At 36.2% G+C, this 27437-nt stretch overlaps 4 protein-coding genes and 1 long non-coding RNA gene across 8 annotated transcripts in view; 3 read left to right on the forward strand and 2 right to left on the reverse strand.

Moving 5' to 3' along the window:
* LOC108000845 (lysosomal-trafficking regulator) overlaps positions 1-10100 on the forward strand; it is an 18789-nt gene extending 8689 nt beyond the window's left edge. Inside the window, exons 6-36 of one of the 3 annotated variants that reach the window (XM_062074496.1) lie at positions 60-125; positions 398-552; positions 631-872; positions 960-1129; positions 1211-1729; positions 1948-2088; positions 2174-2483; positions 2564-2718; positions 2794-3015; positions 3120-3316; positions 3385-3834; positions 3957-4274; positions 4353-4469; positions 4539-4739; positions 4813-5073; positions 5139-5529; positions 5608-6038; positions 6117-6352; positions 6438-6772; positions 6856-7079; positions 7159-7320; positions 7382-7626; positions 7697-7763; positions 7859-8009; positions 8088-8228; positions 8306-8523; positions 8630-8981; positions 9060-9196; positions 9277-9512; positions 9589-9733; positions 9805-10100. In XM_062074496.1, coding sequence (XP_061930480.1) covers positions 60-125; positions 398-552; positions 631-872; positions 960-1129; positions 1211-1729; positions 1948-2088; positions 2174-2483; positions 2564-2718; positions 2794-3015; positions 3120-3316; positions 3385-3834; positions 3957-4274; positions 4353-4469; positions 4539-4739; positions 4813-5073; positions 5139-5529; positions 5608-6038; positions 6117-6352; positions 6438-6772; positions 6856-7079; positions 7159-7320; positions 7382-7626; positions 7697-7763; positions 7859-8009; positions 8088-8228; positions 8306-8523; positions 8630-8981; positions 9060-9196; positions 9277-9512; positions 9589-9733; positions 9805-9855 — 7046 coding nt within the window. In that variant the 3' untranslated portion in view covers positions 9856-10100. Of the gene's footprint in view, positions 1-59; positions 126-397; positions 553-630; positions 873-959; positions 1130-1210; positions 1730-1947; positions 2089-2173; positions 2484-2563; positions 2719-2793; positions 3016-3119; positions 3317-3384; positions 3835-3956; positions 4275-4352; positions 4470-4538; positions 4740-4812; positions 5074-5138; positions 5530-5607; positions 6039-6116; positions 6353-6437; positions 6773-6855; positions 7080-7158; positions 7321-7381; positions 7627-7696; positions 7764-7858; positions 8010-8087; positions 8229-8305; positions 8524-8629; positions 8982-9059; positions 9197-9276; positions 9513-9588 lie in introns of all 3 variants that reach the window. The other 2 variants (XM_062074495.1, XM_017061486.3) reach the window with 2 other exon arrangements.
* A 386-nt stretch (positions 10101-10486) lies between these two features.
* LOC108000841 (ankyrin repeat domain-containing protein 49) lies at positions 10487-11616 on the reverse strand. The gene is made up of 3 exons (XM_028668199.2): positions 11381-11616; positions 11151-11311; positions 10487-11031 (listed from the first exon to the last, which is right to left on the reverse strand). The coding sequence occupies exons 1-3, from the start codon at positions 11526-11528 to the stop codon at positions 10696-10698; spliced, it is 645 nt and encodes a 214-aa protein (XP_028524000.1). The 5' UTR covers positions 11529-11616; the 3' UTR covers positions 10487-10695.
* Positions 11617-11762: 146 nt separating this feature from the next.
* On the forward strand, positions 11763-12907 carry LOC108000840 (radial spoke head protein 9 homolog). The gene is made up of 4 exons (XM_017061481.3): positions 11763-11989; positions 12057-12222; positions 12321-12609; positions 12712-12907. Exons 1-4 carry the CDS (start codon positions 11763-11765, stop codon positions 12867-12869), a joined length of 840 nt encoding a protein of 279 aa, XP_016916970.1. The 3' UTR covers positions 12870-12907.
* On the reverse strand, positions 11861-27435 carry LOC108000844 (uncharacterized). Its single transcript, XR_001766611.3, has 5 exons — positions 22153-27435; positions 21876-22078; positions 12331-16982; positions 12086-12205; positions 11861-11999 (listed from the first exon to the last, which is right to left on the reverse strand). It is a non-coding gene; the product is annotated as an uncharacterized LOC108000844 (long non-coding RNA).
* The window catches only part of LOC108000839 (A-kinase anchor protein 200), a 49990-nt gene continuing 35948 nt past the window's right edge, over positions 13396-27437 (forward strand). The window contains exon 1 of one of the 2 annotated variants that reach the window (XM_062074498.1): positions 13396-13537. The gene's annotated coding sequence lies outside the window, so the exon portion shown is untranslated. The remainder of the gene's footprint in view (positions 13538-27437) is intronic. The other variant, XM_062074500.1, reaches the window with a different exon arrangement.

The following is a 27437-nucleotide window of genomic DNA, read 5'->3' on the forward strand; positions in this document are numbered from 1 at the left end:
AGATATAGTAAAAAAAAAATGTCAGGACATTTACACAGGATTTTTCCCCCCCCTTTTAGATATCAACAAATCGGCTCACAGACTCTTCGAGGCTTTGCTCACGTGTTGTTTAACATCCCCGTTGTGTAAGTACTTTTATGCATACAACGAATTGTATTTATTCCAAATACGTTTCCTACGTACTTTTTCACCGCGCACATCTGTGGATTAAAATCTCAATAAGCTGCGTAAATTTATTCGGTTTAAAAACAGTTTAGAGAATGCTCGACACAAGCGAATATCTTTCGCTTTCAGTTCTCAGTGAAGCTTAATTTTTCACGAATAATATTATTTTATATATGTGTATATACATTCAATAGTGGCTATTTTTATATAAAATAGATTGTGATCGATACAGGTGACCGAGATATAATTATGGAATTGGGAAAAGCTCTGATGAACACGGGAATTAAATTAGGTCGTGGATTAACCATCATCGTGGAAGTATTATTGAAAGTCTCTATGTTAAAACCAGCACAAGAAGAGACTATACCTCAATATACTCGTCCTAGGGTAAATTTCTTCGTTTTATTTCGTTTTTCCCCCCCTCCTTGATTTCTTTATTTATTTCGATATCAATTTTTGTTACAGTTACCGTCAATGACACTAGATTCGATACCAGATTGTGCCGCCGATGATAGTAGTACAGGTGAATACGTGACTGCTGATGATGGTTACGAAGCAGATGTAGAAGTACCAGCGCAAAGCCTTCACAGTAATACCGTAAAAAGAAGTAATTCGTTGGGACCGGTGATTGAACCCAGAGGCCATGCAAATGCTCATCCAGCGTTATGTTTGTTGGCAGTTGATTTGTTAATTCATTTCAGCGAACAGTAAGTATTTGATCATACGAGATGTAAGTTAACACACGATTAATTAAATTATTATTATTATTGTTATTATAAATGACTTCTTTTCAGAGGTTTGGATGTTGAAACAGCATCCATTATAACTACTGGATTAAGGAAAGTTGCAGTCACATGTAGAGAAAGTGCCTCGAGTTGTGCCGCTCTTGCGGGAGCAGGAGTAATTAAAAAAATGTTACATGGCTTTAAACATATATTTACTAGTAGAGATAGTGAATATCAAGGTATTTTTAGTATTAATTATCCTTTTCTAATCTAAATCTTTATCTTTTTTCATGATTTTTATGATTAATAAAATGTTTTAGATTTGCAACATGCTGTACTAGAAGTGTTTACTTTGTTAGCAACACAATCAATTTCACCAACGGAACTAGTCATGTATTTATCTTTATTCAAAGTTGACACGCCACCACTACTATCGTTGCTGGAACCACTTTTTCATCTAATTCTAGCTGCACGCCCGCAACCTAACTTCATCATATCTTTTCCTGTATCCTCTGATAATAAAATATTATCGAAAATTCAATCAGAAAAATATAAAAATTTGGAAAAGGTAGAAAATCTCGTAAATAATTTCCGAAAAAAACATTTTACATCGGGAATATGCAGTCCGTGGTCTGTACATGCAACATGTTTACCAATTGGCCCAGAATTAGCTTGGCCTGTTTGGTTACATGGTTGTTCTGTTTCAATGTGGTTGAGGGTTGAAAGAGGATTACCCGTTAGTGGCAAAGGAACATTGATTAGTACTTCACCGTTACTCGATTCAGATAATGAAAGTTTATCGGATTGGGGTATTCTATCTGACAATTGGAGTCGCGAAGGTTGGTAAAATCGTTTAATATTCCTTAATAAATAAAAGGATTATATTCATTTTAATACTTTCTTATTTCAAATTTATCGTTGCAAATTATCGAAATCATATTTCGATTATAATAAATCAAGTTACAAGTTTATCAATTAATTATTAAATTTAGCAATTTAGCAAGTTTATTATTATTTTTTTATCCAACGCATGCTCTACACGAATTATCGTGGAAAGACCATTCGATGTCTGATCTTTTCTTGGGTACATCAGTCGTAGCAGGTTCCTCATCTCCTCCTACACCTACATCGATTATTCATATGATATCCATCGGATTCGAGTCTCTGGTGCTTGAAACATGGTTGGATCTTAAATCAGGTAATTTGATCTTTTAATTTTTTTTTCCTTTTTTTTTTTTTTTTTTTGATATAATTATTATATTTAATTCTTTCCTATTGTCCAGACAAATTAATTTTACGATTAACTCGACCGGATGACAAAACGAATCGAACTATCTCTGAAACATCTGTAACTGGTATGCTTCCTTCGGGTCAATGGCATCATTTAGCATTGAATTTTAAAGACACGGTTCTAAATAAACATAGCGCGGTGGTCCAGGTTGTACTTTGGGTAGATGGTTGGAGAGAAATCAATGCGCAATTACCATTTGATGGATTGTTAGTGAGAAAACCTGGAACTACATGTATCCTGTTAGGACAACTTGGATCTAGTACTATCGGTGCCTGGTATCTTGGAAATTTAATGGTATTCAGGTACGCACTTTTATCAAATAATAATTAAATTATCAATTGCTTGTCACCTTATGTACTTATTGCTAAAAATTTATTCGTAGGTGTCCAGTATTTACTAAAGAAAAAGCATTGTATCTGGCAAGTTTAGGACCTAATTACACTAATCTCGCGGAATGTATCTTAAACACAGATAAACCAGATTTTACATCATTAATTGTATCTGGCGCTTTAGATGGTATCCGAGAAATAAAATTTGGTAAATATCATAATTTCGAATTATATATATAATAGAATAAATATAGTAAATATTTATGTTTAATATTTAACATAGAAGGAGGAAAATTTGATACAAGTCGAAGGAAATCGTATGGCGGAACGTATTTAAGACACGCTGTTGAAACTAAAATATCAGAGGCCAAAATTGATTGGGATTCAGTTATGGATGCTACAAATTCACATTTGGGTGAATTGCAAGATAATTTACTTCTTAATTACGAGGCTCAAAATCCTAACATCGTTCATTTATATCCTCAGGCTATCGCAAATCCAGCTGGTAAGTTTATTAACTTGTGTAAATTTTATTAACATATTTATTAACGTTATTAATATATTTACTAGTTTTTTTTCTGTCTGTATAAATTATATTTTTATTTTTAGCTGTTGTAAGAAATCTATTTCCGGGTCAACCTGGTTTTAGAGTTGTTTCTGCACCGGAACATAGAGTATCACAGCAACCACCTTTATCTGTGGCCCCTATACTTTCCGCTCGGTTAGAATGTCAACAATATCGAGGTCTTGTACCTGCTGCCATTTTAATAGGCGGTATACCTGTATTTTTATATTTATTCGCAAGAGTAAGTACGTTTATCATTGAAAATTATAATTATTTATAATCATTATTAAATGAATTTATTGTGTATAGGTAGTTGAATTAAAATCTAAAGAGGAAGAACAAGCATTAGCTCTTTCAATAATTCTACACTTAATACGAAATGATTCCGAATTTTTAAATCAATATCGATCAGAAGGTGGAACATCCTTAATCCTACGCATTTTAGAATCATCACGATGTCACGCAGGTAGACATATTCTGAAAGCAATGTTAGATGCAGCTTGTGATAGTTCGATCCTAATAAAAGATATCGGCAGCGGCAATCATTTGGTCTCACAAAATTGCGAAGCTGTCATCACGGATCCCGAATTGATCAAAGGTGCATTGACCGCATGGAGAATATGGGCCAAACATGATACATTAAACTTGCTATTGCAGGCATTGTTATTATTATTAAAAGATCAACATTCACAACGTGAGTTTAATGCATCTCAATTAAATAGGATTGGAGTCGTTGATACTGTCTTAACATTATGCAAGGTAATCTTATACTTTTTGCAAATATTATGTTTTATAATATTTTATATATATATATATATATATATATATATATATATATATATATAAAAGGAATTTATAAAGATATTTAATTTTTATTATAGGAGCATTTTATGTATGAAGAATTGGGTGCTACACTTGATTCCTCAACCGGAACTGCAGTGGTTGAATTGATTAGAGCACTTATGGGAGCACCTCCAGAATTTGCTCATTTAGTAGCTATTACTGATTACTTAATTCTGGTTCATCAAGCATCCGAAACTTATATTACACACTCGAGACACAATATATATTTTTTATTACCTCCTATAGGGGAAAAGAAAATTGTGAATATTACCTCTACAATAACTTCTAGTTCTTCAGATGAATCTATAAAGACTTTTGAAAACAATAAATTGAATAAAGGTTTAACAAATTCACAGGTGAATATTTAGTCGTTGGATAATTTAAAAATGATACAAATAATAGAAGTTAAGAATCAATAGATATTATTTTTATAGATTCAGAAAAATAGAATGTCTAAAAGAAAAGAACGTCGAAATGGACCTTCTCAGGATACTAGTGCTGGAGAGGATTCAGGAATCGCAGCTAGTGATGGATCTAATCCTTTTGGTAATGTAAGTATAGAATTAATTTCATTAATTATAGTTTATTGTAAACTTTGATATTTTTTTTTGTTCGTTTAGGAAAGGCAATCGATATGGACTGACGAAAAAAAAGCTTGTCAAAGTCTAGTTTGCGAAGGACTTTTATTATTACTTCGTGACGCAGTTAGAGTTTTACCTGATAGTCAAGTTGGATCGGTTTTAAAACATGTTTTAAGAGCTGAACTTTTACTTGTATTGGCTAATAATCCGGATACTAGAGTTCGTACCGCGTTAATTAAGGTACATATAGATTTAAAAAAAAATCAAATTTTATTTTTATATTACTATAGTATTGTGTAAATAATTTTTATAGCTCGTTCAAACATATTTACAACGTGCTAGTGATGAAGAAGTCAACAAATTTATAAAACAAAAATATTTTATACATTTAGCAAATCAAATAGCATTATATCCTGGAAGTGAATCATTAATAATTGCTTTAGAAAATTTGGCTTTGCGAGGTCCAACTCTGGCTGCAATGCCTCCATTACTGGCTATAATAGCTAAAACAACAGTTAGTGAATCAAATGTAGCCAAACCAATAATATCATTTATCACTGATATAATTGCAAAGGTATTATAATGATATTATAATTCTATTTCAATTATTAAATGATATTAATCAAGATTTTATTTTAGAATCCCACTGCTCTGAGATCTCTTTTAGAACAAGGTTTAATTGAATCTTTAGTACAAGCATTAGTAGGAGGTGCTCATAAAGGTGGTTCTACATCTCTTTATAGAGATATTCATGTACTTCTCGTTACCATTGCTACAAAACTTTTGGAATCTCCAGGAAATCATCAAATGCAGGCTATTTTAGATTTGCATTTAATATTAAACCATATGGAATTGAAAGAAAGATCTCATTGCATTAAAAACAGAACATGTGTGTCAATTGTAAGAGATGCACAAGTAGCACTTTTTGATGGAGAACTCGATGTGCTTACAGCAAAAGTTTCAAATCAATCAAGTTTTCGATTACGTAGTACTGCATCATATTTAGCTTCAGCTTCCCATATAACTTCAGGTAATATTTATATTACAAATAGTAATATGAAGATAAGATTTATGTAAATTTCGTTATTTTATTGGTATATTTTTTCAGTTTTCACAACGTCTAGTAATCAAAGTGATGGTTCTCGATCATCTAGTTACACGAGTTTGCATACACCTACTGTTGTAACTACCCGTGAACCAAGCAAAGGAGAATTACTCGAACGATTTCGTATTATTCTTACGCGTGCTGTCGAATTTATAACTGCAGCGGATGAATCACCTTCTGGAAACGAGTTACAATTAACTAAAAGATTATTATCAATTTTATTACATGGTTTTTGTAATCCATTACAAAAGAGAAATCATTGGAGCAGTGGATGGTCAACTAGACATGTTTTAAGAAAATATACAGCTAAAATAATGGTATGGTTACTTGGACCACATCAGAGTAATAATACTAGGATTTTTGCTGTCAGATCATTAATGGAAGAACCAAAAACTCGAGAAATTCTATCCTCGCTTCTCGAAGTTCATCCACAAGTGAGATATTTTTTTTTATATATTTGAATATAATTTTTTAATAATTAGTAATTATTTCTAATGTATCATTTATATTAGGTAGAACAAAAATTTACTGTATTTTTTTGGGATCTTTTACAACGACGAGATGAAATGCCTAGTGCCGATGCTAGAATATGTTTAGAATTAAAAGAAGCTTTGAATATATGGAATTTGGCAAAAGGTATAGAGCAAGCTAGTCCTGGAATATGGAACGAAGAATTAACATTGCTTAGGAGAGAATTAATGAGAGATCGAGATATATGGATTGATAATAATCTGCCTGCAATTCAAAGGTAAATAGAAAGTGAATATAATATGGGATATAATATAGTTGTTATATTTTATTTTATAAAATAATTTTTTTTATAATTTTTTTAGAATTGCCAATAGGTTTGATGTACTTGCCAAACAATTAACAGAAAGTGCAATGGCTATAACGCGTACAGTTGTAGAAGAACAAAATCGAGAACGTAAAGTATTAATGGAAAGACTGAAACATTCAAGAGCAATGGAAGCTCAAGCAATTGCTAAATGGAGAGATTTAGCAAGACGTTTAACACATGAAAGAGCACCTTGGTTCTTTTCAAATAGCTATCCAAAAAGTTGGGAATTGGATCCTACAGAAGGTCCTGCCAGAGTTAGAATACGATTACAACGATGTCATTTAAACATTGATCGAAGATTTTTCTTGAATGAATATCAAGATAAACTAGGTTTAGTTATTATTTTATTAACTATTTTCATTCAATTTTATTTATTCGTATTTTTTCATTTCATTTTTTATCTTAATATATAGATACAATGGAAGTTGAAGCACCTTTATCTTATTTATTTACGACTAATCGACAAGATGCAAATGCTACAGCATTAATTGAGCGATTGCATACTAGCGAGAGAATACGTAAAATGTCTCAAGCAAAAGTAGTTACACCTAGAGCTGAATTAGCTGGTGAAGTTCTCATTGGTGAAACGTGTCTTTATTTTATTCCTGATAATCCTGATGTTCTGTTACACACTGATGTACGAAATTTCTAACTTTTTCATCATTTTATTTTTTTATTGTAATATAAATATTTAATTAGATAAGTTATAATTACAGATAGCTTTAGGTGGTTTGGATTTAGCTATGGTGGGTGGAACTGCTTGGCGTCTCGAGGACATTCGAGAACTGCATAAGAGAAGATATCAATTGCAAGAAAGAGCTATTGAAATATTCCTTATTACTGGAAGAACTTATTTATTAGCATTTAATTCTTCAAAGGTATATTTATTATTATGAAAATATATATTGCATAGATTATAATGATATATTTAATTTATAGGAAAGAGATGAGTTTGTAACGGAGTTATCTACTTGTAATTTACCGAGACGAATACCAGGAGATGATTTAAGTGAATCTATTTCATTGTGGAGAAGTGGAGCATTGACAAATTGGGAATATATTACTTGTCTAAATAAATTAGCTGGTCGTTCATATAATGATTTAATGCAATATCCTGTATTTCCATTTGTATTAGCAGATTATATAAGTGAAAAAATTGATTTAAATAATCTAAAGATTTATCGGTAAGTATTATAATAAAAAATAATAATGGAATTTAGAAAAATAATAACGAAAATGATACGTTTTTATCAGAAATTTCAAACGTCCTATGGCTGTGCAAGATAAAAAGAATGAACAGCATTATATAAATAACTATAATGTAAGAGTGATTTATTTTTTTTTTTACTAAAATATTTATTTTACTAAAATATTATCTTTATTAAATATATTTCTATTTTATTTATTATTTTATAGTATCTTAAGCAAGCCTTATCAGAAGGTTTAAACTTAATTGCATTGAATCAAGAACCATTTCATTATGGATCACATTATAGTAATTCTGGAACAGTACTTCACTTTTTAGTACGATTACCGCCATTTACTAGCATGTTCTTATGTTATCAAGGTAAATTTTTTTCATAAATATATATATTAGTAATATATTAATATTTAGATTTAATTTTTTTAATTTTTATATTTGAAGATGACAATTTTGACATTCCTGATCGAACTTTTCATGCTCTGGCTACCACATGGAGATTAACTAGTTGTGACTCAACAACAGATGTAAAAGAATTAATTCCTGAATTTTTCTATTTGCCTGAATTTTTATTGAATTCTGAGGGTAATATAAATAATTAAATATATTTCAAATTTAAATATGATATTTAAATTAATTCAACAAAAAACTTGTTATTAAAGGATTTAATTTTGGGATTCGACAAAATGGTAATCGAGTAGGAGACGTTGAATTACCAAAATGGTGTGGAGGTGATGCACGACTTTTTATTCTTGCTCATAGAGCAGCATTAGAAGCAGATCTTGTCAGAGAAGTTTTACCTTATTGGATCGATTTGGTATTTGGATTTAGACAAACTGGTAGACCTGCGGTAGAAGCTATAAATGTTTTTCATCCTGCGGTATGTTGAAAACAATATTTCTACAAAACAAATATAGGAATATAATTTGAATATAGGAATTGGAATATAATTTAAATAGGAATAATATAGGAATTTATATTTTTAGACTTATTATGGATTCAATGTTGAACAAATAGCTGATCCTTTAGAACGTCAAGCATGGGAAACGATGGTACGAACTTATGGTCAGACACCAGCGCAATTATTTAGAGTCGCACATCCTTTACCAATTCAGAATCTTGGAAATACAGTAGTTCATAGTTCATTACCGCAAGTGATTGATGGTGTAGATGGTATAAAATGGGGAAATTATGTCGGTGCTCCGGGAAATGAACCAGTTTTATGTTGGAAACATAAACATAGAGCACCTTTAGCATCTTTAGTTCCTTTAATTACTGGTGATGTTTTTGGATTACCAAGTTATACAACTTTATTACTTGCTTACACAAAAGAAAAGGGTACATATATAATTTCAAGCAAACTTTATTAATTATATTTTTAGAACCAAATTATATGTAGATATATAATATTTCTAGGTACAAATATGTTAAGCGGGACATCTGTATTGGCGGCCGCTTTAGCATCATGGAATGGTACAGATGGGATTGCAAGATTAAAATGTAAAAAGGAACAACCACCAAGGCCATTAATCAAATCTTCGGGTCTCGATCCAGTAAATAGATGAATTAATATTTTTAAATTCTTTTTTATATAATAATTATCAATAACATTTTTTTCTTTTTATTTTTTTAGATTACAATTTTAGGATCAGCACCAGATTGTGGACAATTGTGGATAGGTCATTTATCTGGTAGAATAACCGTGCACACGTACACAGTTATAATAAGCAAAATTGATTTCAGTTCAACACCGGCATCGATTTTGCTAGCTCATCGAAGTAGAATAACAACAATATCTTTATCTCGAGCATTTAGTATCGCTGTAACAGGTGACGCAATTGGTGTTATCGTTATTTGGGATTTAAATAGGTAAATAAATAAATAAATAAGTAAATAAGAATATATTATATAAAAATTTAAAGTTTTATTATTTTTCTTTTTGTAGTTTAACATATATAAGATCGATATTCTGTGATCAAAATTATCCTATTCGTTTATTATCGATTAGTGAAACTCTTGGAGATATAGCAGTTACCTATGAAGTTCCTAAGATAAATGAAAATATGTCTTCCAGTGAATCCGAATTAAAAGTATTTACAATAAATGCAAAAGCAGTTGGATCAATTTTATCAAAAACAAAAATAACAGCTGTTTGTTATAGCAATGCACCAGAAGGAGTTTCTGTGAATGTTATTGCAACAGGATTGGATAATGGTGTAATAAGATTATGGAGTAGTTGGGATTTAAAATTAGTCAGAGAAATTATAAATGGTATGAAAGGATGCGGAGCAATAATTGCGATAGCATGGGCTTTAGATCAACATCATTTTTATGCTGTAACAGAAGACTTCACAATTCTCATATGGGAGGGATCTAAACGTCTGAGTAATGGTACACCAAAATTTGTGAATTTAACATCAATTTAATATAAATAAACTAAGTCAAAATATTTTTTAAGCACGTGAACAAGATATTATTTTAAATATTTTTAAATAAATATTTTCATTTAATTAATAAGTAAAAAAGATATAAAAATAGTTTTTTTTATGATTATAATTAGTGTTAAAATAATTTTATACATCAAAAATTTTAATTTGATTAATAAGTATTTTAGAGAGAGAGAAAGAGAGAGAGAGAGAGAGAGAGAGAGAGAGAGAGAGAGAGAGAGAGAAAGTTTTTATAATTATAATACTGAAATAGTTTTATATATTATAAACTTGAAACATCCTGTTCTCAAACTTCTATAAATTTAAGTAATTGTTATTATATTTGTAATTTAAAAATGCAAAAATAATTGTTGACAAAATAATTGTTGATTATTATAAAAAAAAACAATGCTAAAATATTATACTCATAAAATTTTTATTATTAATATTGTGTCAATATATTTTCATATTCTGTTGTATTAAAACATACAACATTTATATAAAATTGTATTAACAGTGAGTATATCATGATATGATTATATATTTTTTTTAATTTCATAAATTTTTCATATTCATAATCTTATATGTAATATGAGCATATTTAATGAATATATTAAGTAATAGATTCAAATAACATTTAAACAGTCTTCAATGATTTCGAACATTGGATAATATTTTCCTGTTCTCCTTGCAATATGTTCTGCAGTATCTCCACTAGAATTTATTAATTTTGGATTTGTATCTGGATGCAATAAGAGAAGTTGCAATGCAGGAGAGTTATGAGAACTTGCAGATACTAGATGCAAAGGTGTTTGATCTCCTTTACTTTTAGCATTTATATCTGCACCATTTGCAATTAATGTTGCTACACATTCAACATTATTCCAGCAGCTTGCAGAATGCAATGGTTGCCATTCATCTTGAGTTTTAGCATCTATTTTTGCACCTGCTTGAAGTAAATACTACAAAAAAAAATAACAAAATAGATTTAATTATAAATATTTCTTATAAAATTTAAATATAACATATTTCAAATAAATTCAAAATATTCGTTATATTTACAAAATATAATAATTTTTACCTCTACAATTTCCACATGATTGCCATAACAAGCTCTATGCAATGGAGTATAACCATCCTTATCCGTACATTCTAACAAACGATGGTTTTTTGTTAATAATTTTTTTACTTTGTCTAAATCACCATTTTCCGCTGCAGCGAGAATTTCTTTTGCATCAGGTTCTATAAAAAAAATATATCAATATATTATAAATTCAATAATAAAAAAATTGATAAAAATTGTTATCTAACCTTTTGCATTGCGTTCAGCTTCTACTCCATCATCATCATCTTCCCAAGCACTAACTTGCATACGTTCACTTCGTGGTTGATTTAACATTTTATCTCGGATAGCTTCCAAATTCATTAATTGATCACTTTCTTCCTCGGACGATGACATATTTATTTCATATAAAATTAATAAATACTTTCGAATGTAAACACTTTCGTATTCTTTATCTGTATCTTTTTTTATTATATGAATCCATCTATTGGAGAATGAAGATACTAAGTTTTGTCTTATGATATAAATTAAATCAAATAATTAATCTTTTAAGATGTGAAAATCATATTTTATTTTCGATTGTTTTATAATTAGTTGTTAATAATTTCAATACATAATACATAAAACAAGATGGAATGTTTAAAACTTTTGGAAAGTTTAGATATTTTTGGTTATGCTGGTATTTGTGTGGGGGCAGAAAATTCACAATTATTACAAAATTCTCTGATAATATTACAACAAGAAAATCATTTTCAGAAGTGTTATTATTGGGGTAAAATCTATGGAGTTCGAAATGATTATCATATCGCATTTGGTTTTGAAACAGATTGTTTGAACAATCAGGTGTATTATTACAGGTAATCTTATCTAAAATAATTGAAATATTTCACAAAAAATATTACAAAATAAAAATATTTGAATTAGCACGGATGCATTTAATTGGCTATTATTACCAAAAGCAAATAAGTGCGCACGATTCTTAACACCTCTTACAATTAATAAATTCGAGGGTGATCCTTCTATAGTCACTAACGTTTATAATATTAATCCTCCGTTCCCGCCAAATGAAGACCCTAGAAAGTATTATGATGTAAGCAAAGAATATCAATATAAAAAAATTAAAAATTTGTTCAAATTAATGAAATAGTACAATATAATTTTTAAAAGTGTGTTTTTTTAAATATATAGGGTCCAATACCAAGAGAATTGAAAGAAGAAGATAGATTGGCAGCTACAGTAGAAATAATTAACGAAGATAGCATGATAATTCCTCGTGGTGCTTGGTTTAAATGTCCCAATGGAGATATAATTGAAAATTTAAGTTTCGAAGGACTTGATAGTATAGATGCATCATATTTAAAATCTTATTTACATGCACGTTTACCGCAACAAAAATGGAATACTAATTTACTTACGAGACCTGATTATAATTATGCGATAGATTTTTTAGATGCAATTGATATAGATGTACCACAAGGTATTTTCTAGAAAATTTAGAAAATTTTAAAGAAACAAACAAACTTTTAAACAAAACACTTAAAAGATTGTGTTCTTTTGTATAATTTATATTTTCTTTTAGGATGTTGGAATCTACAGCTTATACATGAAAAATTAATAATTTTACATAATCTCTTTTGGCCAGGTATGATGTTTTATCATAAATTGAATAGTCCGCATTACGGATTTCTTTATTTTGGACATGGAAAAAAAAATATGGATATAGTTTTCATGGTGTAATTTTGTAACTATAATAATAAAAAATTTAAGTATTTAAATTTTTACTTTTTTCTTAAAACTAATTTTAATTTTCTTTAACTAATTAGATTTCATTTTTTTTTTTTTTTTGTTTTCTATGACAACCAAATATGTATTTATAATCACTAAATTCAATATCAATTTTTCTACGTCTTATTTGTGATATGTCAAAATATTTTATTTATTAAGTTTACAAGTAATAACAGTTCTAAAAATGATTTCAATTAAAAAGAAATAACAGTTAATAAAAATTTCCAGCATCCCGAATCGTAATGCGTAAGTACTTAAGGTTATAAATATTATATCGATATAATGATATACTATAAATATATATAATTTAGATATTTCATGATTATAAATATTATAATTAAAAAGAAACTGTCGGTTATGTATTTGAAATTAATTATTAACTACTATTTTGTTTCTCGTCTGGATATAAATAAAAACAGAAATTTAACCGTCCCTTTGTGAACGGGCTTTGTGGATAAACTAGTTGGCGTTTTAAAGCGTAAGATGGCGGTAGTATTTTTGTCGAGGTTAGTGAATTTAAACGCACAAGCGCAGTGACCGGCATACTCGAGTGAAGTGTTGTTGCAAGTGCTTGGGATCCGTATTCTGTCAGATTTTTCCAGGATATTTCATCGTTAAAAGTAAGTGAAAAGTTTTCTCTAATTTTAATCGCCTTTCAATTACCGATAAATATATTTTTTACTCGTTGATTTGCTTTACTTCGATCATGAATCAAAAGTTTGATAACAACGATTCGCCGGGTGACGCCGGTTCTATGAAAATGTATTTCGTAGCACGTGGGTCAGTAGTAATCTTTGAACGAACATATTTTAGTTTGTTTCATCGAATTTTGAAATTTTATATATTTTCGTATTTTTGATTGTCCAAATCGATATAGTTTATATGATCCCAATATAAAATTTTGTTCTCGTTGACAGCGTCAAATTTCTGCCTGCCTCGATACAAATTATGCGTCATCTGACATTACCAATTTACGCAGTTCATTTCGTAATTGGAAATTGAATAGAATAAATATATAAACCGATATCCGATCAATATTAAATCTTCAATATGGTTATTAGTTGAATAAATAATATTTTTATGTTAGAGTTCTTTAACTTCTATACTATCGCCCATTGTTCATTTGGTGATATTACGATATCGTAGAATACATTTCTTTCATGAACGTGCAGATACGAGATGTGTATTGTATAGAAGCGAAAGATTCTCAAAGCAGAATACAAGGTCGTCAGAATGAACTCGTCTTATTTATTGTGGTTACTTGGGTACTTGGGTACTTGTATTTTTATTTCGCATTCTTAATACAATATGCGACACGAAGTTGATCAATTCAAGGTTAGCTAGGTCAAAGTGAGTTAAGGATCAGTGATTGTTGGAAGAAGATAGCATTCTTCCACGAATTGGTTATACATAAGTATAAATCTAATTTCCTCTTGTTTGAATTTTGTTATTTTTTGTTTTTTCTTTAAAAAAACAACTTAAATTTATTACCAAGATTCGAAATATGTAATCCATGTGTTCCATCCCAATAATTTTTTTTCGTTAATTAATTAATTAATCGCAGAACAAGAGATTCGCAGCAGATATGTGACTAACGAGTATAATATACCAGGATGCTAGGTAGATAGAAAATCTAAGATGTTGGATTTTAGCGATCGTTCATCATGTCAAGTGGGATCATCTTCGAGGCGTTATTCTTGTTGGATGATTTTCGATTCGATCAGTCTCTGCGGTTTTAAAAGCGTCTGCCTCTGTTTGCCTACTCGTGTGAGCGCGTATATGCTCTCCCCCTGATATGGAGATTTATTTTCGTGCGACGAAGAAATCAATGACGGAGCCGATAACCTCTCTTCGCGCATCGTGTTTCTTCTAACTCCCCCGACACCCTTTTATCTGATTCATATGCACAACTGTACATGTGCAATCGTGTAATCAATTCCGAGCACGGAGTGCGAGTTCCGGTTCCTATTCGAGTAGTATCCTCTGTATAACCCTCGGTATATCCCTTTTTTCCTCTCTCCTCGATGATGACTTTCGTATCGTACCAACCTAAAGTACTACTCTTTTCTCTCGTGTACGAGGAAATCGGGAGATGATATCAAAGTAAGCGATAAAAGTATTAAACATATCGTATTAAATGTTATTTCGATTATGCACAGTAATCGGGCGATAGTCGATAATCTAATCTAGTATTTCATCTACACGCACGCATAATCAATAATAATTGATGTTACGATTTAATTTCCTTTAATCGTAAATGATATCGCGTATCATAGAGAATGAAATAAAATTTTATTACTATTAACACGATTTTCTTCTTTGGTGATGAATACAATGAAAGTTGATCCAGAAATTATTATTTTACATGGAAAAAAAGATTGGCTCGCGTCGAATTCTTGCGATTCTTAAATTCCACGTATCGAATGCCGGTTATCGACCTCTTTCGACACGCTTTGTCGCTCCTTTTTAAATAGTTCACCGCGGTCGAGGCGAAATCTCGCGTAACGGGATTTCGAGTATACCGTAAAAAAGCTCGTGGAAACGTCACGGCATTGACTTTCTTTGATCCGCTAGCGTAAACTCCAGTTTCCCGGCTTACCTTTCGAAACACGTCCACATGCTGACGCGAGAATCGCGTAACGAAATAATACAAAAAAAGAAAAGGCAAGAAAGTTCGCGTCTTCGTCAAACGGTGTTCGTGTAATCGAATACCAGATATGTGTCAAATACAGTATTTGAGTGACTCATCAACGTTCAAATTAAGTCACTTTCTTTTATATACGTCCGTGTTATCGATCATGAAACAATCGTCAAATCTCGAGTCAGTAATTCTCAACTATCGTTGCACTGCGATAAATGTTATTCAATTCTTCTTGCTTTCCTTTCATCTTGTCCCCGTTACGTAATTGGCACAATCTTGGTGAAAATACGGTTTTTTCTCTTTCTTGTTCAATAATCGACCGTGTTATTTTTCACATTTATCGTTCGAGATTGGCAAATTTTAAGCGGAAAACTTCGATTTTAACGCGATTTTCAATTTTTTGCAAAACGGTAGGCGAAACAGTGGTTCTCACGGGCTCGATCGCGGCAATTAGGTCGAATGGAAAGCGTGATGAAGGGCTATAAATGCGTGAGAACCGCCTGTTTAAGGCGCGAGAACTGGTTCTGGGTTGATCTTCTTCCCAAGGCCCTCTTCTCGATGTTAAACACTGCAGAGATGTTACGAGCTTCTCGGACTGCCTGAAATTAAACGTCGGGGACAAGGAGCCTCGAGGACCGCCTTTTCTCGAACCTCCGTTCGTCCATTTCAAACGTCCACCACCACCATCACCACCACCACCACCGCCGCCTCTTTTCGCTACTTCCCCTCTTCTTCTTTCTTCCTCTCAAGCCTCTCTTTCGTCTATATCCAGTTTCTTTCTCTCCATTTGCTTTCTTTCTTTCTTGTCTTCTTCCTCTTCTCCTTCTCCTACTTACCTGCCACAGGTAACATTACGTTTCGATCGTTTTAAATTCAATTTGGAATTTGGGCAATGTGAAAAGGGGCGGAAAAAAAAAAAAGAAAGGAAGAACATTTAACCGAACGCAATGATCGATCAGAAACAATTGCTCGATTATTTTTCGACTCGGCCGATTTTTCGCTTCATTCGTCATTTGTCCCATTATCTATTCATTTCTGTTTCGCGATTATTTAACGAGATCGCACGGAATTGTGGTAACGACACTAGGTGGAACAATCGAGAACCGTTGACGATTTTCTAAAGGCAGAACGAAAAGGTAGAGACTGCGTGTATCGGTTGGGCATCACGTGCACCCAGAGTGATTCTCTTCCAAGCCGTGGCTCCGTTGTCAAGTGGACAATATCTTCTCGTGTTACAACAATGTTACCGTTGCCGAACAAAACGACGCGCTCCGATGTTTCTTCTTGCATGCTTCCATCGTGTTCGCCGACATTCTGCCCTTCCACAGCGGTCGAGATATCGCGTTATAATTTATTGCGTCACTCGCATCAGCAAAACTCTCCAGTTGCTGCTTCATTTCATTCCGTGTCTCTTTATCTCGTTCCTACGAAAAGAATGCGTACATGTGTAAAATTGCTTCTCGTATTAAATTCGTATTTCGGCCAATCGTATTTCGTCTCTCACCGCACCGCAGTTTTCCTCGTTCGATCGACGAGAACCGAGAGGAAGAGGAAAGTTGACGAAGTTGATCGTCGATTCGTCAAAATTTTTAAAATCTTCTCGGTTTCCTTGGTTCGAAAGGATGGAGATTTCCAGCTGGATCGATCAAGTAGCATGCACTTGCACGTGGGTCGTGAGCGCGCTTTTATCCCTTTGCAAGCAGGGAGCCAGGGATAGATGGATGACTGTATACAAGAGGGCTTCGAATGGCTGTGAGGGGGAGAGTGCGTAGTAAGCAGGAGAGGGATTGGGAAAGGGGGGAGTATGGGGGTTATGGGGGCACGTTCACACAAAACGGCCACCATAGGCTCTGGCAGCTGTTCACCATCCGTGCCCTACTCTCCGCGCTGTTCTCTCCCCCGCATTCTTAGTTCGGCTTAGCCCCTCCTCTCTTTCTCTCTCGTTATGCCGATCGCGTACTGACGAAACTTCCTAGACTTCTGCCCTCTTAACTCTCTCCTCCGACAATTCTCTTCTTCCTCCAACCGATACAATTTACCTGAAGGGAATGATGGTTCATCGAAACGAGATATGCTGCTCGAATGAATTGCTGCATATGAATTCGATAATGAAAAACGGTTCATCCATTGTACGATTTTGCAAATCGATAGAGACGCGTATTCCGATGAATCTAACTTTACGTCGAGTTTGTGGTGCTCCTCCATCGTTTGACATTGTTGTTGTTGACCGTAGCAATATCACTGTTTGCCCGAACGAGGGACGAACAGAGGAGGCGCGTCTTTGTGTGCGCGGCGCTTGAAAAGCCGCCTTCAAGAGTCAACGCGGTGGCTACATAATGGATTAAGCCACGTCCTCGTTGACGAGCCACGAACCGACAGGAAAATCCGTGATAACGCGACGGCCACCATTCTGTATCTCCGCTTTTCTCGTCTCTCCTTTTCATTTCGGCCGTCATCAATGAGAATCCGGAGAAAAGAAAAACGACGTGAAGTAATAAATATAAATATACGTTTCTTCTTTAGATTCGTGGAAAAATATCCGAGTTTTATCCGCGGAATATTTTTCTAACGGAGAAGGCGAGCCGCGTAAAACCTCCGATCGCCCTTCTGATTAATTACCGTTAATTACGTTAATTGGTTCGAGCTGGTGGCCACTCATTACGCCTCGGGCAGAGCATGCACGCTTCTTATTACACGTTCGTTAACACGGGTTTACGTTTTCGGTCAATAATTGATCCGTCGTCAGCTATTAATTATATATATAAAATTTGAATCGAAAAGTTAAATTGATCGGATTTTGTAAAATCTAGTGATCTTAAATATATAATAATAAATAAAAATAAAAAGATTCTTGAAATTACAGAAACAATATAATAGATTAATCTTGGAATTTTATTCGGTGATTTAATATTGATTAATCTAATTCTAATCATTGTTCTAAATTCTATAATGACTCATTGAATAAATATTCGAATTTATCATTAGGATAAATGTTGCTAGGAGTAATAGAATAAATAAATTATGTTTAAAATTTATAAAGAAAATAAGTAATAGTATAAAAAATTATACATGTATATTTTATCAAAATATTTCTTTTATCAGACATATTACTTTAATTAGATACAATAAATTTTATTAATTTTTAAATGCAATTTAAATGTTATAGATTAACTAATATCCAATTTGTTAATTTACTTAATACTATAAAATTCAAAATTTTATGTGCTTAAACACTAAAATAAATTTTGCTAATATTAATTTATTTTATATATCAATAATTAATTTTTTTAAGTTTGATTAAAATTTTAATTATTAATTTGTTTAAAAATTTTAATTTTATTTTTATTTATTTGGGTATCCAGGGATTATTAATTTAATTTGAAATTTGATGAATGATAGGCCCAAATAAATTAAAAATTTTTATACAATTATATAAAATATTTCTGCACAATAATTTTTAATTTCTGCATAAATAATTTTTTATTTCTCGAAAGCAAGTAGATTCGCTTGGAGGAAATAGAGGTTGTCGGCGATGTACGTAGTAATTATTTTCAATTTTCCGATATTGCGACGAAATTTTCGTTCAGCGTATCGTATAGCGATTACGCGGCAACGAACTCGACGCGATAATCGGTTCTGAGTCATTGTCAAACACCCACGCTAATCCGACGATGTTATTTCCGCGCGACCGTGGGACGTCGTTAGTTACTTTCTTTCTTTTCTCTCTCTCTCTCTCTCTCTCTCCTCCAACGTTCTCGCGAATGAATAAATGACCGGGTGGTTAAACGCGAGTACAATGGCACGATTATGGCGCGATGTCTCGGTGCCTTTGTGCCCGCTTTAACTCGATCAACTCGCTCACCTCGTGAAACGTGTTAAGATTTAAGAACGCGGCCACAGTCGTTTCTCTTTTAGGCTGCAACGCCCTACCCTAAAATAGTTGGCATACGAGGGCGTGTTCAAGGTGAAGGTTAAAGCTCCTAAAGAGGGTGACCCATTGACGGATACGAGTCGCATGGGGGTTGCTTCGATCGGATCACCGTCGATTCTTTCGAATTCATTCTTTGGGGGGAGAGGGGGATTGGAAAAAATCGCGTCGTATCGTCGTTTCTCCGGTCGAAACTAGACTTTAAAATAGTACTGGCGCGTGTGCACTCGCAGCTCGAGGTTAAGGTTAAGGCTGTATCGCACGCGAGAGTACTTACATGCGTCGTTGTAAGAGGGAGACGCGAAAAAATATCGTATATATTTATATTTCCTTGTAATTTTCTCGTTTCGTTTCGCCAATTCGGCATGGGAGGGAAGAGAAGGGAAGAAAGGATAAACTTCGTAAAATTTGAAAATGAAAAAAAGTTTGAAATCGGGAATAAAAGATCGGTCGACAATCCCTCGAGGTCTGCGGGCGGATTTCCATTTCACGGCGACTAGCGTTCGAAGCTAGCTTCTGAAGCGGGATGGAAGGATAAATGGGACCGAGCCGATATATTCAGGTTCCGGTTTCGCTATGCTCGGTTGAGTACAGGGTTCAGGGGAGACACGCCTAATGTGTATCCTCTGTGCTCGCAACATTTAAAACTTGTATCGCCCGAGCGCTTTTTATTCCCCCTCTTCCTCTTTCTCGCGCACGCATACACTCTTCTCACTCCACTCACGGTCGTATTGACATTTCGCAACTCCGATCGCCGATAGTTTGCAGAAATATTTTACACGTAAGCTCGGTAAATGTGCCTAGGCCGAACCGTTTCCTCGAATTCTGTCAAAATACTGTTACCTATTTCTTCTTCTTTTTTTTTTCTCCTCGGCAAAAATTCCCCCTCCTTATCTTCCTAGACAGCGAAGCGAAACGAGGATTCTCGTTCCCTCGGGATTCAGTTTTATCTCCGCCGATAAATCTACGTGGAATGTTATCAGGTGCCTCGATATCGTTCGATTCGATTGTTCATTGAACGACTCGTTTCAACGTGTGTTTCAACACGAACGTATAGATCGGACAACGTGTGTTTCGAAAAACATAGAACGCGTATTTCTCTGTCTCTAAGTTATTTCTTTCTCTCAAGATACAGTGTAGTGGAGTGTTTTTGTTTGCCCTCCGTTTGACCTACGTCGTTAAGATACGCGGCGAAGAAGAGAGATGCGTGGATCCAATTCGCTCTCCGTGGCGAGACGACCACGTCGATTTGTACCGTTACGAGCACAAGCCAAGAGGAGAATCCGAATATTTCGCCTCGCTCGGAATTTGTCTCGAGCGCAATCCAGAATGCGATTGTATCTTCGTTTAGGTGGCGGATAGTCGAACAGATTAGTCGGCTCGGCGCTATCCCGAGTGAGTCACGCGGCCGATAATCTCTGGCGCAGTATTCGTGTGTACCGAGCGCGTGAATAGAGCGGTTGGCAAACAGTGGAAAAGGGAACGGGGCTAGGCGGCGAGGAGAGGAGAGGATCGTACCGTTTTCTATGACGACGGGGAGAGGTATGGTCGAGCGGTTGCCGAGAAAACGGTAAACGGTTCTCCGCGAGACCTGGTCAACGTTCCATCCTGTATCCTCTCGACACAAACGCATGATACATACGTTTCTTCGTTATCCTTCCACCGTGTTATTTCACTTTTCCGCCGTTTATTTATTTCTCTTCCATTTACCTCCATATCGCTTCTTCGATCTTCTTCAATTCCGTTATTTATAACGCGATAGATATTACGATTTTACAATTTTCGTATATATTACATATATACATATATATATATATACACATGGTAGAGAATAAAAATTGATAATCATTCCAAACACGTTACTTTACGTTATTCGTGCAGCACGATTTCATAACGCGTAACGTATTAACCGCATACGTTGTACAGGAGCTTATTTTAATTTCAAGAAAACGGAATCTCGTTTTACTCTGCAATTAAGAATCAACGTATTTTTTTCTCTCCCTCTCGTTAATAATTACTGTATCGGATTATCGATTAATTCGAAAAGAAACGCGCGGCCGGATTGTTGGGCGAGGTCGATGAAAAAACGTATCTTTTTAGAAGGTAAAGAGAGCGGTTATCGGATTGGTGTATCGGTTGTAATACGTTTCGATGCGGTTACTCGATTTCGAAACAAGTCGGCGATGACCCAGTTGAGGAACGGCCGTCTCGGTATAGTACGCCGCGTATACGTCCCTGCGGTGCTCGAAGGATGGAGAAGGAGAGACAGAGAAAGAGAGAGAGAGAGAGACGAAAGGACGAGCGGAGGTCCTGGTAATTAAGGCGTTTCGACAAACGTACATCGCGGAAACCGGTTATCCCGGCACCGCCGCGTTTCGCTCGTGTATACCTGGTGGATGGAGGTTGCTCGCAAGGTTGCTCGATCCGTTGGCCCTGACGACGGTCCTTTGAGCCACAAATATGCGTAATCTCGCACGCAGGTAGGAACAACCCGGCTCTTCTTTCTCGTTTCCCTCTACTTTCCAAATCCCTCGCTTCCTGGTCTTGTATATACGGGCTCATTTGCAGCCATCCACCTGATCGATTCGTTTCCTAATTAAGGAGAATCAATATTGGATCAAGATCGTATATTGGACGTACAATGGAATGTAAATTTTCGCGCAAACCTCGTTGTAGTAAATCCTCGAGAAAAATTTCCTCTCTCGTCCAGCCAGCAGGAAGTATCGAATTAACGCTTGATCTCGTTGCTGGAAGACGGTTTAACTTTTAAACCAACGTTTCGAGCTCTCTCTCTCTCGCTCACGGTTATTCTCACAGCGGCGCTTCAGTTTACGGCCTATGCTTATTTGAATCGAGCCAAGCGGTAATTTATTCTTAGGTCGACTGAATCGTCTAATTCGGGAAGTTTGATCTGATGAAAGATCGTTCGGTTTCGATGTCCCATTTCGTCCAAAAACGTTATAAAAACTTCTCGAATAAGAGAACTTTCCACCGTACATTTGGCGATCACGGATGAGTAGGTATTCGTTGAACTTTGCGCGCGATTCGAAGCGTTATCTCGTTTCGAGAATATAAACATCCGAAATTCATTTTTTCAAATATCATGACTCGAAACGTCGCATTTTCCGACGTAACCGTTACATAGCGTGTCGCATCAACGACGCCTCTTCCTTTTAAAAACCGTGATTCAGCAGCGCGCAGCAGATCATCTTCGCAGATTAGGCCAAAAGAGGATCGCGAGTGTCGAGTAACGCCTCGGACGGATTTTTCACCCGAACCAGCTTTATTTTACGCGAGTGTCGTGCGCGCGGGAATTATCTTCGAAAATTGCCGCGACGCACGGTTGAATCGCGGCAGGGTGGTGAAACGTGGCTAAAGCCAGTTGTTCTCCGAACGTTGGCACGCTAACCACCTTTGCGGTAACGCTATACCGAAGCCAAAGGATACCGGAACAAGTGGAGGGATATCGAGCCGAAAGTTTCGGCCTAGGAGGATTTCGCGATCGATCTCTTTTTTTTTTCCTTCTTCTTCTTCCTTTCTTTCGATCGTTTCGTAAGAAAAGTTTTTACCGAGTTCCTGCTATTTACAACCGCTTATCGGAACCCCTCGAGCTGCGGATAGCGGGAAACTTTGCTCAGCCATCATCTCTAAACACATCCACTTTTGCCTGTATTTACATTTTTTTCAGAGAGGAGCAACGGAGATAAACACAGTCGTAAAAGTAGTCGTCGAGTTTCCTATTACGAAGTATTTTTATTTAGAATCGAGGTCCGTAAAATTCCTCTCCAAAATTTTCCCTCGAATCTAATTTCCCCTCGCTCGCTTTTTAAATCGTCTCGATCGACGAGCATTTATAAATAACACGATTGGGGAAAGCGTTTGTCCTTGGGTATCATGCACGAGGATACGTATGTACGTACCGACGAGAGGGAGAGGTTCTATACAAAGTTGATTGTCCGGCCTTGAATCTGTGGCCAGATGTGCTTACGAGCCGTGCTCGGCCGCTCGAAGCATACGCGCGTGCATACTACACGCGTGTACCTCTGGCAGTCCAGATTTGTCCCAAAAACCTGTTGTACCGGCGCCCGAAAAATCTCGATCGATCTCGGTCGAGATTTTTGCAGGGACGCAAGGACGTCGCGTTTGGGAAAAAAATATCCTTTTAAAAATACGTTTTCGTTCCATTTCAACTCCCCCTTTTTTTTTCGCAAAGCCTCGTTCGGTATATGCCTCCCCTAAATGCCAAGTCTTCTTTCGTGCCCCCCTCCGTTCTAGGGATAAGCCATGGGGTTGGAATATTGCGGGGGTGGTGGCCACCGGTGGAGAGAGCCCCCATGAATCATCCAAATCGATACCGAAGGCACCGACCGACCCTTCCTTCCTTCTTTCCCTCCTTCGCCCGCAAACGTTGGTAATTCGCCTCGAATCAATTCTCTATCGCGGAAAAAAATAACCACCCATACGTATACGCGCACTCCTACCACTTTCTCTTTCGAAGGTAGCGGCGGGACGCACCGTGTGTCGAATCTTCTCTTCGATGTAAATTTGTTTCTTTTTCTTTTTGTTTTTCGATCAACGATCGACGAGCAATGGTAAATGTTCAAGAGAAGATGAAAGGAAACGATAAGGAATTTCGAACGATTAGGAAATTAGTAATGGCCGAGCTATGTGAAAATCCGAAGCGAAAGTTCGTTTAAGCGATAAGATAAAACGTTCAAGGTCGCGTTATCGCTATCCACCACTACGAAGAATATTTTAGAATTCTTTTGAAATTGTAAAAATAACGCCGTTGGAATTTTACGATCGAAAGAATTCGAGAGTTTTTTTTTTTTTTTGAACTGTCGTTTATAGCGCTGCTGGATATAATCCCTTCTCCACTTTTTATTACCACGAGAGAGATTTCGAGAAAGAAAACTTCTTTTAGCGAGAGGGTGGTCGAGCTTAGCTTCTTGAATTCGAAACGAGCGAATAATTTTATTTTTTCGAGAAGGGGAAGCGGGTGCTTTCTTCTTCGAACGAATATAACACCGCTTTGAAATCGTTGTCTCGCTCTTCCCCTCGTAACCACCGATCAGCTCTTTTCTATCTGTCTCTCTTTCCCTTCCTCGCCAATTAGGCCCTAGTCTTCGCGAGTCTACGCTCGATCGATATTCCAGACCACTGCCTTACCGAGTGTCTTTTCCAAAGCTGCGCATACGGATATTTAAGATCAGTCAAATTACAAATATAAGTCGCGTTTTCCAGAACCTCGCACGGAGGTATTGTATCATATTGAGGCCGATAGAATTGACGAAACGTATCATTTTTCGTTCGATCTTACAACCGAATATTATTTTCGACAATTTTCGATCGCGTCAAACGGAACGCGTATGACGCACGTCGGTAATCTTTCGCATAGGGATTTCGAGTGCGGTTTAAATGGACACGCGGGCGTCTGTCCTTCGCGCACGAGGGTCATTTGGATCGATTACGAGTGACATTTGGACTGAAACCTCTTTGCCATTGAACGAACCGTATCTTTTTCGCGATAATTTTTTTTTTATCGATAAAATTATCATAACGAATGCACGCACGCACGCAAGAAAGCAAGCGTCGCCCTGCGTCAGCCGGATCCCGGAATTAATTGGCGGCGACAAAAGAGGAGAGTTATGTCTCTCCCTAAATGTTCTTCGTACACGCGACTTCCCACCCGTGAATGTAATTGTCGTGACGGTCGCACGGATATTTGGTCACCTTTATTATACTCCTTATAATTGGAAGAGACGCCTTTAAAAAAACTTTTCAGAAATTTAAATATTTTCAAATTTCGCGTATGCACATATGTATCTCAATATTGGAGCTGAAAATTTTAATCGTAATTGCATATGAAATCTATATCTTCTCGTCTTAGGTCACAATGGGCGTATCCATTCGGACGAATTCATTACTCCGTACGCTCCTTTTTATCTATTTCGACATGGAAGCATACTTCGCGTGTAAACTATTGCGAAGCTAAAAACTTCAACTAGCACGCACTCTGAAATCGAGGATCGTCACAATGGGCTCGTTAATACACGCGTTGTTCGAATTCGTAAAGGAATTTCCGTCCTTTCGGTTCCTTCGAAAAGAAAAATTTTGCCTCTCTGTCCGGTTGCGACTCGGTCGATCGCAGTGGACACGTGCGAGGAAGGAGATATCGATGGTCGGTCCGCAAAGTGCAGTCGTGAAAATAATTTCGGGCGCCAGCCGTCCACAGTTCCGACGGATGCGAGGGATTCGTGCGGGCGGTCGAACCTTTATTCGGAAGTCGAGGTTTAAAACGTATTAAAATGTCAGGCCGGTCTCTCTCTCTCGATTCGTGGACCGTGCGTTTAAGGTCGCCGGAACCGGCGTCCAATAATATAATATTTAGCGGCCGTTGGCCGCTTTGAAGTCGACTCGTTCCGTAATAATTCGTGACCCGATTCAATGGAACGATTCTGGATCGTTCGTGATTGGGATGTGAGTAATTACGTCGTTGATTTCCTTTCTGACCGAACGAGCCTCCTGCGTCCTTCGCTCGTGCGACCGAAAGGGAAATTTCGCGCGAGCAGTAATTTTTCTTCCACGCACGGCCTCCGCTCCGCCGTGACACGAGCGAGTATTCGCGATTGGAACGGCTGGGCCGGAAAAAACATTGATTCGACCGCCTCCGTCGTTCCCTTCCCCCACGAAAATTTCACATATATACATCGCGTGTTAACTGTCTCGAGAAGACGAAATGGAACTAAGCGTGCCGTTTGATTTCTCGAGTATCAATAACGAGAGATAGATCGGTCGAAAGACTTTCCAAATCTAATACGGAGGTTGTTGGCACCGGATCAGAGAGAAAGACACAACTCGGGTGGCCTTGCGCCCAATCGCATTTTCGTCGAATTACGATGTTCCATCCGGACGTTGGCCTTCTCGCGAGATGGCCGATTCATTCATTGGAAAAGAGGCTCTCCTTCCCAATGAACCATACGCTCGCGCCATTCGGCGTCGCCACGATCCTCATTAATCGGCGCCTCGAATCGTCTCGTTCCTTCTCTCTCGCTCTCCAATTGCCGCCTCGATTTAATATAAAACTTGGACTCGGTTAATTCTATCGCTCGATCCTTCCGGTCCGAAATCGAGACGAAATCGAGACGAAATGGAACGACGTGTTTGCCCGTTTGACAGACGATCCGATTTTCAGGTATGCCATGCGACATTCTTCTCCAGTCGTGTGTACGCTCGCGCGAACGTTGTCGTAGTCAGCGACTAAGGTGGAGCTTCCGTTTCCGGCAATGAACGTGCCGTATACGAGAATCGACGCCGTCTATTACACGCTATATTCGTACGCGGCGTGTCCTCCCCTCCCCCCGATACCGAGGGGATCCCTTTGCATTCCTTTACGTCTTCTCGATTTTAATTCCACTTCGATTAAATGGAAAAGCGGGAGAACACCTTTGCGAATCGAATAATTTAAAGGGTTAGTCGGAAGGAGAACGTTTCTTTATTCCTTTCCCCCCTCCTTCCGTTTCGATCATCGCGCGGCAGAACACTTTCGCACAAAGAGGTTATTAATAAATCGTGTCGAGCGTGTACGCACGTTTCGGCCGCGCGAAAGAAAGCAATCTTGCGTGCCGCGAGATCGATCCTTCCGCCGCGCTTTATAGACGCGTTATCGTGGAAATCGCCTCTCTCCGTTTCGTGTATACCCGCCTGTGTGCACCGTTGTCGAGTCTCCTTAGAAGAGAGCCGGTTTTCATTTCCTGTCGTTGCGAAAGAATGGCTAACCCCTGTCGATACCTTCCACTTTTCGACGTACTCTAGATGCTGCTTGTCGTTGTTATTTTATATATATATATATGTACGTATTTCTGGAGCTGAAATGTATAATAGCTCCATCTCCTCGACAAACGGGCATGCTTTGAATAAAGTGGATCGAGAGGGAGAAAGGGAATAAAAA

This window comes from Apis cerana, linkage group LG4 (genome assembly GCF_029169275.1).
Source record: "Apis cerana isolate GH-2021 linkage group LG4, AcerK_1.0, whole genome shotgun sequence".
Classification (NCBI taxonomy): domain Eukaryota; kingdom Metazoa; phylum Arthropoda; class Insecta; order Hymenoptera; family Apidae; genus Apis; species Apis cerana.

Coding starts and splice junctions, on each gene's coding strand:
- LOC108000841 (XM_028668199.2), bottom strand. CDS start 11,528: ATGTCATCGTCCGAGGAAGAAAGTGATCAATTAATGAATTTGGAAGCT. Junction 11,312..11,380: donor AGCTGAACGCAATGCAAAAG/GTTAGATAACAA, acceptor TTTTTTTTATAG/AACCTGATGCAAAAGAAATT. Junction 11,032..11,150: donor ATCATGTGGAAATTGTAGAG/GTAAAAATTATT, acceptor TTTTTTTTGTAG/TATTTACTTCAAGCAGGTGC.
- LOC108000840 (XM_017061481.3), top strand. CDS start 11,763: ATGGAATGTTTAAAACTTTTGGAAAGTTTAGATATTTTTGGTTATGCT. Junction 12,223..12,320: donor ACCCTAGAAAGTATTATGAT/GTAAGCAAAGAA, acceptor TTAAATATATAG/GGTCCAATACCAAGAGAATT. Junction 12,610..12,711: donor TGATATAGATGTACCACAAG/GTATTTTCTAGA, acceptor ATTTTCTTTTAG/GATGTTGGAATCTACAGCTT.